General features: G+C 35.7%; 1 protein-coding gene across 7 annotated transcripts in view; it reads right to left on the reverse strand.

Moving 5' to 3' along the window:
• Window positions 1-13,848, reverse strand: part of DYNC2H1 (dynein cytoplasmic 2 heavy chain 1) — a 165,174-nt gene that overhangs the window by 57,282 nt on the left and 94,044 nt on the right. For 4 of the 7 annotated variants that reach the window (XM_080576938.1, XM_080576943.1, XM_080576939.1 and 1 more), the window contains 3 exons: window positions 12,113-12,188; window positions 10,313-10,521; window positions 9,329-9,433 (listed from right to left, as the gene is read on the reverse strand). In XM_080576938.1, the coding sequence (XP_080433064.1) occupies window positions 9,329-9,433; window positions 10,313-10,521; window positions 12,113-12,188 (390 nt within the window). Of the gene's footprint in view, window positions 1-6; window positions 1,000-1,021; window positions 8,811-9,328; window positions 9,434-10,312; window positions 10,522-12,112; window positions 12,189-13,848 lie in introns of those variants that run through there. The other 3 variants (XR_013945208.1, XM_080576940.1, XM_080576942.1) reach the window with 3 other exon arrangements.

The raw sequence follows: 13,848 nt of genomic DNA on the forward strand, positions 1-13,848 counted from the left end.
CTGGGAAGTAAACATAAGGGAGAAGTAAAATCAGAGACAGCCTAGTGGACAACACATGACTTTCAGCTGATTAAAAAGGAGGAAAATGCAGGTTTTTCTGAGCAAGCCTCAGAACAAACCATCTCAATGTGCAGAAAGACCTGGATTTTTAGAAGTCTTAATGGATTCTTGGGAGCATCTCACTGGAATAAAATACTAAAAAAGGAATAGACAAGAACTAAAATCAAGGACAGACAAAACAGGAAGATAAAAGTACTGCTAGGGCACTTTAGGATGAAATAAGAAAAAACAAAGCCTGTCTGTGACTAGCAAATAACTTTAATGGTAAGGTATGTTTCAACGCATATGCAAAAATTCAAAGAAAACATTGGGCTTTTCTTGAACGGAAGAGACCTTAAGTGAGGGAGAGTACATAAAAGCCTAAAGTATTCAATGGCCTCCTTGCATGGAAAGAAATGGGTAGCAAATACTGGAAGAGAAATAATACTTAGGAATCATGAATGCATTCAAATGGATGGAATCTAGATGAGATTTGTCTATGGCTGCTGGCCAAAGTGATGGAAAGGCTGCTCTGTACTGCACATGAAAACTCATGGCAATCAGGGAAAATCCTTACTCATGGTAAGATGGGTAACATGCCCAACTCAAGAAATTAGGAGGAGGATTCGTGGAACAACAGCTTATTTCACCTCATCTCTGTCCCTTGAGAGATCAAGGAGCACATCAATGTGGAATCCACTTTTGTGATGAAGTGACTGACTACGTGAATGAGGGAAGAGTGAGGGATAACACTAATAAAGCTGCTGACATCCTCTCCTACCTCATTCCTATTTGGAAGCTGAGGAAGCACAGGCATGAAGCATGATCTCAAATAATGGACTGGGTTGAAAACTGGCTGGAATGCTGGAATCAAGGGTTGGCATCTGGCTTGCAGCTTGTGAGAAGGAAATGTGCAGGCTGATACTTGAGACCACATTGTTCAATTTCTCCGTGAACAACCTGGATGATGGCATACAGTGCACATTCAACAAGTCAGTGGATTGCACTAAATTAGCAGGAGTGCATAATACAATAAATTGAGAGTTTTCAAATCCGGGGGTGCCAGTCTTTTGATGCTATCCTTCATAAAATGGAAGGCTGGATAAGCAAAAACCTTGTCTAGTTCAACAGGCAGTATTTTGTACCTACAGTGTAACAATGCCATCCACCAGTACAGACGGTAAAGTGATTGGCAAAGTAGGAACCCTCCCGAAAAAGACTTGGTAGTTGTGCTGACACAAGGTAGAGCGTATTCTCTTCATACAAGTAACACAAACTGCATATTGGGTTGCAATAGGAGGTGTGTGATCAAGGGAGGATATTATCCATTTCTACTTATATAGGCAACATCAGAAAACCATTGTTCACTTTTGGGATCCCTCATTCAAGGGGTATGTTAAAAATCTGGAAATAGCCTATAGCAGAACTACCAAAATAGTCAAGATCCTACTACATGTGAACTTGGAGAAGCTGAGGGGCCTGTTTATTCTGGCAAAGAGGATGCTAATTTATAACACGATAGTTGCCTAAAACTGTTTGCAGGGAAACTGCAAAGCCTGTGGAGAAAATCTCTTCTTACTAGGTTCAGACTACATAAAAAAGGACAATGGCTATAAGCTGCGGCTTGGGAGGTTCAAACAGGACATGAAGAAGTGTTCACAATCTGTGAAGTATAGCACTGGCACAGGCTGCCCAGAAAGGTCATGGAAGCTCCTTCCTCAGAGGTCCTCCGAGATGTGGCTAGACAAAGCCATGGTCAGTGTTGGCAACAGGTCCACTAAGAGAAGGAGATTGGACTACATAAACTGCAGAGGTCCCTTCTAACCAAATTTCTATGATTACATGATTTAAAAAACTTTCTATCCCAGACTCCAACCTTTCATGCCATCTGATATTGGCATGCATGGCTCTCCCTGTTTCTCATGCATTAATTTCAAATTAAAGTGCCATTTACATTTTGAAATTAAGTTTGGAAAAAATGTGTCAATCTCAAAATTCATTCTAGAAAAGTTCCTGACAGTGGACAACTATTAGGTCAGTGTTAGAGGCACGTTCTCTTTCAACAATGCGAATGATGGCCTTGCCTAAGGTTGCCACAATTAGTTGGGTGAACCAGTCACTTGCTTTGTCCTGGTCTTGGCTGGGATAGAGTTAGTTTTCCTCCTAGCTGCTGGTATGGTGCTGGATTTAGGACAATAATAATGCTTACAACACACCGATGTTTTATTTGTCGCAGAGCAGTGCTCACACAGAGTGTGACTTCTCTGCTTCTTGTGCTGCCCTGCCAGCAAGGAGGCTGGAAGTGCACAAGATGCTGGGAGCGGACACAGCTAGGACAGCTGACCCAACCTGGCCAAAGAGATATTCATATCAGGAGTGGATGCATCCCATGGGTCACAATACCTGGTTGCACAGCTGGGTTGTTGCCAGCAGGCTTGCTAACCTAGCAATTAACTAGTTTGTCAGGCAGCAACAACCAAAGTCCAAAGAGAAGTGGATGTGCAGAAAGCCAGAAGAAAGTACTTAGAGAATAACGTGATGGGAGAAGCATTCCTTTAGATACGTCAAATGTAAATTTGTCTCTTTTGTTAACAGTACACAAAAGCACATTAAAATCACAGGAATTGGTCAACTCAACTCTTTTTAATGGTGTCTTCATGAATACCAAACAGATTCATGAGGACATTCTGAGGTTATTTAGATGGGACATTAAGGCAGAATCAATAATTACCAAAGGAGCTGAGATAAGTATCTCTGATTAAAAGAAAAAGGAGTATCTCAAGGAACCATCCTTCTGCAAACACTTTCAGATAATAAAAATAACGGAGTAGCTAACTGGGAGCAGTGAGAGTGATTCCCATCACTCACTCTGGAACAAAATGGGTAAGACAAATATACAGCTGGGCTTGAGAGAAATGCATCTGGGGAAATTAAATTATCTTATATTCTCTACCTTACCACAGAAAAATACTAGTCAGATTTGGACGCTATGTAACACTACAAAATTTTTCTGAAACTGGTTGTTGAAGCAAGTAGCTATTACAAAATCATTGGCCAGGTTCAAAGCCCATAAAATGAAGAAGGACAAAAATAGGAGGTGAAAGACTTCCAGCAATGTCAGTTTAAGTAAATCAGAACCCAATTATTTGAAGTTTTAAGTATTCACAGCTCAACATTTTTAATTGGTATATAAAGTATCAAATTAAATTATTTTATAGTATTTCGTTGCAAGGTTGGCAAGAAACTAGTCTCTGGACTCTTCAACAATTTGAAGCTCAAAAGATTGTTTAATTTTATAAAGACCTTAAGCACTTTGAAGAACTTTAAGAAGTCAATTATGCATGTACAGCCCTCCCACTCCCGCTCACCAAAGATCCTAAAAATTGAACTGCAAAGCCACTGACCTCTCCTCCACTTGCCATTTCTGAGATGGCGAACACAGAAGATTCAAGATGCTGTACTAGTATATGGAGAGACTGTAATTATTCTTTTTCCTTGTATGATATATGTAAGAAAAGTGTACTCATTTGTCCATGAAAGTATGTTCTTCAACCTCACTGAGACCTATCTCATGAGAGATGGTGGATATGAAATATTGGTGGATGAAAAAACAAATGTGAGCCAGAAGGCTGCAGCTGCAGCCCAGAAAGCCAACCATGTCTTGGGCTGCACCAAAAGAAGTGCGGCCAGCAGGTCGAGGGAGGGGATTCTCCCCCTCTACTCCACTACCGTGAGACATCACTTAGAGTACTGCGTCCAGCTCCGGGGCCCCCAACATACGAACAGCATGGTCCTGTTGGCGAGAGTCCAGAGGAGGGCCACAAGGACAATCAGAGGGCTAGAACACCTCCTCCTATGAAGAAAGGCTGAGAGAGTTGGAGTTATTTAACCTAAAGAAGGCTCTGAGGAGACCTTATAGCAGTCTTCTAGTACTTAAAGGGAGGGCCTCTTTATCAGGGTTTGTAGTGACAGGACAAGGGGTAGCGGCTTAAAAGTAAAAGAGGGTAGGTTTAGATTAGATATGGGGAAGAAGTTCTTCACTATGAGACTGTTGAGGCACTGATACAGGTTGCCCAGAGAAGCTGTGGATGCCCCATCCCTGGAGGTGTTCAAGGTCAGGTTGGATGGGGCTTTGAGCAACCTGGTCTGTCTCGTGGGAGGTGTTCCTACCCCTGACAGAGGGCTGGAATTAAATCATCTGTAAGGTCCCTTCATATCCAAAGCATTCTACGGTTCTATGATAAAGCCTAACTTCTTTCTGTGAAGCATTATGAATCAACACACGTAAAAGAATGGTGAACTCCTGATACAGAAATATTATTGTAATTATTATATGCAGTATTCTATGAAAAAATTAATAATAATTAAACTAAATGCTAGCTGTGTTGATTATTATTGGCAGTCATATCTGAGGAGTCTTGGATAACCTGCTGGCTACTGAACGTGCCTTTTTGACAAAATGATTTACTATATTATTGAAGAGTATTTCGATTAACCGTTCAGCTGACCATATATAGCTACTATATAGGCTATATTCATTTGCAGCCATTTGACTGGATTTGATGGACTCATGCAACACTAACAGAAGACTTTCTCCTAAGAGTGCCTGTAATGAGTAAAGTCTGCTGTGCAAAGAAGGGAAGGAGACAGAACAATGTCCCTGCATTTCCATTTCATCTGCCTACGGTGTTTAGTGGCGATAATTCACACTACTTTGCCAGTTATGCTAAGTCCTGCACTGAACAAGGTAGCTCTTAATTGCTTTTCCAAGGTGTAAAAATACACACAGAGGCCTGTACGTTTCAGTCTGGAGAAATTCTATTTATCTCATACAGTAAGTGGTGTTTTGTTGAACGCACTTCATTATTATTCTATTACAATTACAATCAAGGATGAAATAGGTTGATAGGGATTCATAAAAAGGAGAAATGTAGTCCCAAACTAAGAGACTACAATGGAGTCAAGAGTCAGCTATGTAAGAAGGTGACTGAAGAAAGATCCAAATTATAAGCCCTTCTCATCCACAGGAAACTAAGCAAACCTTCACATAGTCTAATAGACTGCTGTAATCATTAGTTATAGGTTAGACTGGGAGATTAAACCATCTGAATACAGGCCAATATACAGGCAAAAATACAGTGTTTATCAGATCACAAGAAAGGAGCATGACAGTAACCTAGTGGTAACTACTCTTGGTAAGCGTGAGGGAACTGGAGTTGCAGCTGTGCCTAAAGTCTCTGTCTGGTACAAAACAGACAGGATGAGCTATGATGACTCTTGTAGCTGCACTGTCAGTTGAGCTGTTTTCTATTTTGACTGCACTGTTCTGCAGGGAAAACATCGCAAGAGACGTGAGATTACTCGCAGTCATATCCAACCTATGGGATGCTATGTCTTGTAACCGTATGTAAGGCAGAACCAAAGAGACACAGTGAACTCTAGAAATCCAGCCACTAAAAATTAACCTAGCTCTACCTACAGAACGCAATTAAGCACAAAATCTAGAAAAACATTTAAAAGTCATGTTGCTGAAAAGATCATATATATACTTAAGTCAAATATTTTCTAAAAAGAAAATGGCTCTTACCAGAATGCATGCAGTATTAATATGCTCTGAATTGCACTACAGAACATTGTAAGACATAATTTCTAATAATTCAATTAGTAATGAGCAATATTAAAATAATACAGCTAGTGTTATTCTGGTCTTAAGTTAGAATTGAAGTTTCTTGTTGGAAAAAAAAGAAACAAAAGCTATGAATAAATTCAATAATTGTGTTAATAATTGTGTTTTACATTGCTGAAAAAAGTCCATTTCTTTTTAGTACTATGCTTTAGGCTTACCCAAACACTAGCAGTGCAGTAGAAGGATATGGAAGAGATCTCTGCATAACTGCAAAATGCTGCACTGTGCTGCAGCAAATTTTTGCGACAGCAGAAAAATGCGATGCTGTAGCAATACAAGCTATCATTCATATGCAAGAAAAATAAATAATATTCATAGAAAGTCTATGGCAAATGTACATTTCTATTATCTAAGGTCTCTGTCTTGTGTAGTGAAAAAATGATAAAAAGAAATTAGACTTCTTATCAAAGAATTGCATTAATACAACTTCACAGTTAGTAACATATCAGTGTTACGTATTTTACTATTTATTTTGAAAGGTTTTGAAACAATAAAAGACTGCTAAATGCAATTGACTTTAAATCAGTGTATATCTGAATAGTCTCAGAGGTTTAAAGTAATCACTCAGATGAGGAAAGTCACAATTGCTGTCAGTTGGTTTAAACAAATGAGTTCAAAGTATGTATGTTTAAAGAAAACTACTTTCTACAATCCCCAGCTCAGTGGGACAGACAGTACAACTCCGTGCATCTCCACATAAGGAAGAAGATGTTAGTAAAAATATAGACTGAGATAGGATAATATCTTGTAGATGAGAACCTCTATGGGATAGTAGATACAAATTATGAGAATACACCACATGTTTAGCACGGATTCCGTGAAGCACTGGACACAGAAGGTATTAAATTCGGTCTTTCTGGTGTTAGTGACATGGTGACTGTTTGAGCTGATGCCAATTTATTTCCCACTTCTGTATTCATTCAGCTTTTCTCTGCTTTGGCTTGCTGACCAAAAAGAAACCAACCACCAACCAACCAGCTTTTAGAAGGCAATCATCCAATTTTAGATTGTGTGCCGTGGAATCATCTATGGACCTAGGACTACCAAACTGCCAGAAATGGAATGGGGGTACAATGATAGTTTTATAGAAACTCAGTTTATAAAAAATATCTCCCAGTTTTGTTATTTAAATTGCATAAGGCTTAAAGAAATACAACAAACTATTATTGGAAGGATGAGAAAATCTCTCATTTTATCTACATCACTTAACTACATCAACAGTCTCATATTTTCAAGATTACAATCCAGATTTTATAAATCATAATCCATGCTACAACAGAACAGTTCAGTAGAGTGCAAATTTGGATGTAAGGGAAAAGTTTGCCTTCTATTTCCCTTCACACAGTAACTCTGAATCTATTCTGATTTTGTGGAGGTTTACTAAGGATTTATTTTCAAATAGTAGCATTTTTAACAACTGAGAATTTTAACAAGTTATGTAAGCATAGCTGCAATGTATAAAAAAATCAACAGTCTATAGAGTATCTGACAGTATTCAAAAGTTGATGTTTATGTAAATGATTTTAAGAAGCTTTTAAAACAAAATCTATTCACTGTTAAATATAAAAGAAGAAATATTTAGAACATTTAGTCGGTTTTTCAATTTGACAGCATTTTTGCTACCACATTGTCTTCTGTAGTGAAGATTACCAACTACCTCATTTTCAAGACATTGCATTAGAATCTAGGAGAGCAGCTACATCAAGAAACTTTCTTGATGCTCTAAGTAAATATTTAATATTTGACCACTTTGTACTGATGCAGCAAAAAAATAGATACTGTAACTGGTTTTGTGTATAAAAGAGCCTTTCAACTCACTCTTGTCAAGGGCTTGTCAATAGCAGCAGTTCTTGGATTCGGTGTGTTTAGAAGGAAGGGGTAAAAAAAATTGTTCTTAATTTAATAAGCAGTTGAATAACCAGTACATTTTCTCACTTTTTTTTTTTTTTTTAAACAGAGGCAAATGTTTTAAATTCCATAAATTCAGTGCTTCCACTACATAGCATAGGCACTCTGATATTGCATCTAAAGGCTTAGGATGCAAAGGTATCAAGAGAAATACTCAAAGGTTTTGTTATTATAAAAGTGATATTGAATAAGCCTCTCAGAATTGATACAATGCTAGCATAGGTATAGAATAATCCAGGATATAAAGAAAATATTTTCACGTGTTTTCAAATCGCATTAAAAACCACTGTGTTTTGTGGTCTGTGTTCCATCTGGTACGAATGCATTTTTCTAACTGAGCAAATGTTAAATATGGTTTGAAAGAACACAGATATTTGAAATGGGTATTATACAAGATAGTATTTTGAAGTCATAGCCTTTTCTATCAGATAAAGACAAATCACAGAGGTACATTGAGACTCTGTGCAAGTTTTGGCTTTATTAACAGAGGAGGAGTCCTTGAGCTCAACGTATTATCCTACGCACCCTGATTGTACTGATATATCTTTGTGCAGCTTTATAGTATCATGTCCTAATAATAAAACAAATCATTTGAAAACACAGCTTTCCATGAACACATTTAAACAAATTTACCAGTGATATATTTGGTATTCAAGAAATGCAATACTCAAAAGCAAGATTAATTTACTTATTTTACAGTTCAAAGGTCTCATACCAATTTTAAGTAAATGCAAGCAAACATTTTTTTATATATAACAAAGTAACTTTAAACCTTTAAATAATAGGGGATGCATTGTACTTCCAATTAATTTAATCTTTTTTATTTCCCTATAACTTTTCCCTATAAAAGACAACATGCTAGGGCTATGCAGAAAATTAAAGTGAGTCTTGATACACAGACTAGGTCACTTCACAGCTCTGATAATAAGATTCACAATTCAATCAATTTTCAGTGTTACCTGACATAATTAATTTACCAGTCAAATAAAATACTCTAATCACTAAAGATTTGTACTGTTTAACTGCACTTATGCAGTAATTGTGTGCTCTCATCCAGATTTTCTTAAACAGAAAAGCAATGAAAAGAAAAATTATAGAATAAAAAAATAAAGCTTTGTCTCAAAGTACAAAACTTTTTCCATATTGGAGCTGAGTATTACTGGAATTTCCAGCATACCTGAATGAACAAAGGATGGACAACATTAATTTGATCTGCCTGTAAGTATTGCCTAACTTCAACTCAGACTGAGGTACAGCCACTTCTTAGTCAAACTCCTCCCAGGACTAAAAGCCTTAGTGGCTCAATCCAGCTCTTACACATACTACCATTCGAGTAGTACACATACTACCATTCTGTATGTTGTCCAAGAAAATGGTATGGATAGGCAGATAAAACATAGGACCTGCAAAAGATCCATGCTCTACTGCATTATGGTACCCTAGTAGTAGGAATCAGATGCTTGAACACTAGCTATTACAGCCGTTTTGGCCTTGACTTTCCACTGCTGGTACAAGAAAATGTATTCCCTTGGGTCCTGTGTCATATCTGGGAGCTCCTAGTGGATGTCTTAAATACATAATCCCTCCATTTAGTCTTTCTTATGGAAATCCACATTTATGAACAGGTGATTGGATTCTCTAGCTTACATTAGAGGCAGAAAAAAAATCAAAGGTAATTGAAAAACGTAATTTTACCTGGGAACTGATCATACGTTGTGATGAACGTGCAATATTAGCAGGCAGGCCAAAAAAATCTGGTTTATCGTCTTCTGGAAGGCTTTCAATAATATTACGATAATCCTACATTTGAAAAAACAGAATAAACATAACTGAGGGTACTGTTTTTTTCATTTAATGAAATTAACAGTGTATGCTAACAAGAATTTTGTTAAGTGCTGCATGACACAAAGATTAAAATGTATGTAACACAGGTATCTTGGATTTTTTTTTCATTTATTAAAAAACGCAGTTTTTTAACAGTGTTTCTTTTTCTAAAAGAGCAACAAGAATTTAAGCAATTAAAAAGCAATTAAGAGCAAAATTAATGACAATATAAAACAGAAAAAAGATTTCAGCATTTGGAATTTGAATAGCCTATAAAAATATTTATATAATGAAGAACACACTTCTATTTAAATCTATGTGAAGATATTATCATTCATATGAAGTGAAATAATTTGACCTCCAGAATACTGCACAAGAATTTATTTTTATCTCCAAATAAAATGTCATACATTCTCCACAGCATGCCAACAAATTATGTCAGAATGTTGATATATTTTGTAAATAAGGAGATACATTAATATATTTCCTGTTTCACCCATAAGTTGTAAGAATGTCTAGCAGTCTGTACAAGTTATATAAAAAGTTATATAAATTTATATAATAAATTTACTGAGGTCCTTCTTTGTCATAAGATGACCCCATTTCTTTTATTTAGGTCTTCATAGCTATGCTGCTTTGCACCATAGTCCAATCAGGTATCATAAAAAAAAGTGATTGAACAGACTAGCAGAATAGTTCTGACAACTTAGGAACTACTGCTCTGTGCAAAAGAATTCTCAAATAAGTGGAGATATTCTTTATATCATATCTCTGGCCTTCTTTGCGAATACAATGGTTCTTAAAAACAACTTACTTCAATATATATATATAAGATAACAGAAGATGTATACATACCAAAATACTGCAGGAATTTGGTAAAGAGATTGAATGTGGGAAACTAATCTTCTTGCCTCTAGCATTTAAACTGCCAATGACTCTGGAATTGAAAAGCTGCTCCAAGTAGGATCGAAGAACCCTCATATCAAAGTAATTGTCTACACGGCCTCCATAAATTGCATTTTCAAACAAACCGTGCACAAATTCCCACTGAAAATCTTTGGAACCTATAAATATATCAATAATAGTTTTGTATCAATTAGCATTGCCTTATAAACACTTCTTCCTATCATTGTAGCTATTCAGTGAAAAAAAAAGTACATAAACGTGTAACAATTCATTTCTAATGGTTCTTCATCTCTATTGCCAAATAATAAAAAGTTGTAGAAGCTTCAATGAGTTTGTAAATATTTGTCACTGATACAACATTTGCTATGTTTCAAAACATATTAGAAATATTACATAAGTTTTGCAGTGTTTTTTTCTTATAATGCGCAACACAAATGATAAACAATACACAATAAAGAAATTGGATATATTCATTTCAGGGATGATGCTATTAATAGTTCTAATTATGTGCTCCTTTATTGTAAATAAGGATAATATATTTTCTTCAAAATTTTCTACGCTATCTTGTACCATAGTCCTATCTTGTATCATAGTCCTATTTGATCTCATAAAATAAACTCATTGAACCAAACCCAGATCATGTGCTAAATAGATAGCATTGCTGGAGATATCATCTTTCAAACAAAAAAGGTTCAGATTAGGTACTTTTTATATCATTATAAATCATACCACATAGTACATAAAACTAACCAGGTTCTAATTAATTTGCTGGTCAAACTTCTATTGCAATTACATTTTTCAGGCATAGCCATATCTCCCAATTTCAGAATAACTTATTTTGGACAACTGTGATAGAAAGGAGGAAAAATAGCTACATCTATACCCTATAGCTTTCTAATGTGAAAGCTTGATCAGAAAGGTACTTCTTAAAGTCTCCAGAAAAAAAGGAAATATTAATTATTTTAAGTGTTTTTTGGTGTCGTGTTTTTGTTGTTCTTGTTGTGGTGGTGACTGGTGTACTACTACAAGCATTTTGATCATACCTTCATAGGAAACAATATCTTCTCGGCAGTAGCTAATGATTAGATTAATGATTATCATTGATAGTTAATGATTCAAGCTCTTTATATCATTGTATGTTTCAAGCCTGTGTAACAAAGGTCCAATTCCAGAAGTACTAATCATCCATAAATCTCATTTAAGTCAAAGATCGTAAACTGTCTCTAAATATCAGTTCCTAACTTTTTTATTGAAATTATATAAAAATTAAATATTAATCATTAACTATAATGAAGAATTACTAAGCTACTTAACAGATCAATGACTTGGGTTCCATTAAACAATGAATTTCAGTACGAAGGAGCTCATACTCACTCAATTCACACTCATTCAATATATGGAGGAGCTCATACTGGGAAGGGATGGAGACAGATGACTTAATCTAGGCATTTCAGTATTTTCTACTTATTCCTCTATACTTGGAAAGTGAAGTGAATAGTTCTGGGTGTCATGTGTTTATATTTTTGAAATGGTCCACATGTGTTCCAGTGAAGATTCAAATGCAAAATTTAGATACTTTCAAAGTAGCCTTTAAGCAGAACACCACCACTCCAAACAAAACAATCACGCGAAGAAGCCTATTTATAAAAATTACTGAAAATTTTTCTATTATAAAAAAATTCTAAATGAGAGACATTCCGAAAGGTTAGGCTAGAAAGGTGAGAAAACTTTCCTTAATAAGTGACTCACCCTCAAAGAGTCCATCAATAATGTCAAAACCAGCACGGAGATCAGATAAAGAAAATTCATAAAACTTGGTCCAACCCTGCCATTTAAAAAGAAATATTAAGAATTCAGTTAGTCACACAATGACGATCATAAAGTAAAATGCAAATATTATGTGGTTTCTGAATATTTTATAATGCTAAGTGCTAAGTGAAAAAAGAGAGAGCCTAGGTCTTATAAAGTGCATCTTTAGAAACATTAAGATATTTAAAAAAAAAAAAAAAAAAGAGTAAGATAATGCTACCAGTTCTTTTAATTTTACATAGTTACCCAAACTAGAATCCATGGAGAATAAGGAAGGTAAACTTAGGATTCTTTTCTTTCCTAACAGTACTTAATGCAGTTCAAACCTGCTGACAGCTTTATCTAGATCACTCACTGAATTATGGCTTTGTTTTATTTCTGAAGAGTTCTTTTTATTTCAGTTTCATTTAGATTTTAATAAAGAGGTCTAATTCCTCAAATGCAGTCTACATTATACTTTAATCATCTTACTCCATATTTCACACCACTTCTCTACTGACAGAAAAAATCGTAAGGAGAAAAACAATTACTGCGACTATTACAGCCAGAATGCTGACCGCTGCACGCATATTTTGATCACTGTCAGTTCATACTTCTTTCGGTTCTTGGTGGCATTATTCTTTATATAGCATTAACGTGTACAGCGTAATTCTCATTGGTATATAACAAAGAACTTAGGAAGTCCAGATCTCAAAGGCATCTCCTGTTGCTGTACCTTCTTATGGTTGTACTTTTGCATATAGATAATATCTTAGGAACGGGTGTGTATGACTTATGATGAGAAAGGTTCTAATGCATCAGGTAACACGCGCATATGCAGTAAGATGAATACAGTCTCAGGTCAAGACTGCAGCTGCACCACACATCACAATTTAGCTATCAGCCAGTCACCCTGAAGGTCATAAACTGGCAAGATACTGCAGTCTCTCAATATTTTTAACGTATTTGATTTGACAGATCTGTATATGAACCCAAAACAACCTGGAAGTCATTAGAAAATAGAAGAGCATCTTGGCTGGGATCAATTGCAGTCCTGCTATGTTAAAAACTGGTAATCTTAAGAAAAAAAATGAATGATAAAAGCATCACCAAGTCTGAATGAAGAAAACATAGTTATACATTACGGAAAGAGAACTAACCCTATCAGTTAACCCTCATCTCATAATCAGAACTAACCCTAATCCTGTCAGTTGGAAAGCTTGTGGTAAATTAACATTAATTTGAACAAAGCAAACAAGATATCATATAACATCACTACTTTAAGTATTTTCATCTATTCTTCTTGAAACACTATGTTCAAAGCCTGTTCCTGCAAGAGGCAGACAACTCTATAATTCATAAAGTTAAAACTAACCAAAAAAAAAAACCAAACTCTTAAACATTCCAGGCTCTGTCAGATTGAATCTTTTGGATGACACGTTACTTTCATCACTAGTCTAAACAAAATAAACAAGACATAGAATAGTTTGCTAGGTTTCTTTTTTTTTTTCCCTGTTTAGCTTGTGTCCAGAACCAACAAAAAAATGTTTGCTTTAAAAAAAGTATCTAAGCAAATTCCCTTGTTCTTCCTTTGCTCTGAATAGGATTTGTGTGCATAAAGAGTAGAAAATATTGCATCCTCCTTTCCACTGAAGTGTCTCTTTTCTTACGACTTTCATTCGTTTCCAAGTATTTTT

Source organism: Anser brachyrhynchus (genome assembly GCF_964034855.1).
Source record: "Anser brachyrhynchus genome assembly, chromosome: 1".
Classification (NCBI taxonomy): domain Eukaryota; kingdom Metazoa; phylum Chordata; class Aves; order Anseriformes; family Anatidae; genus Anser; species Anser brachyrhynchus.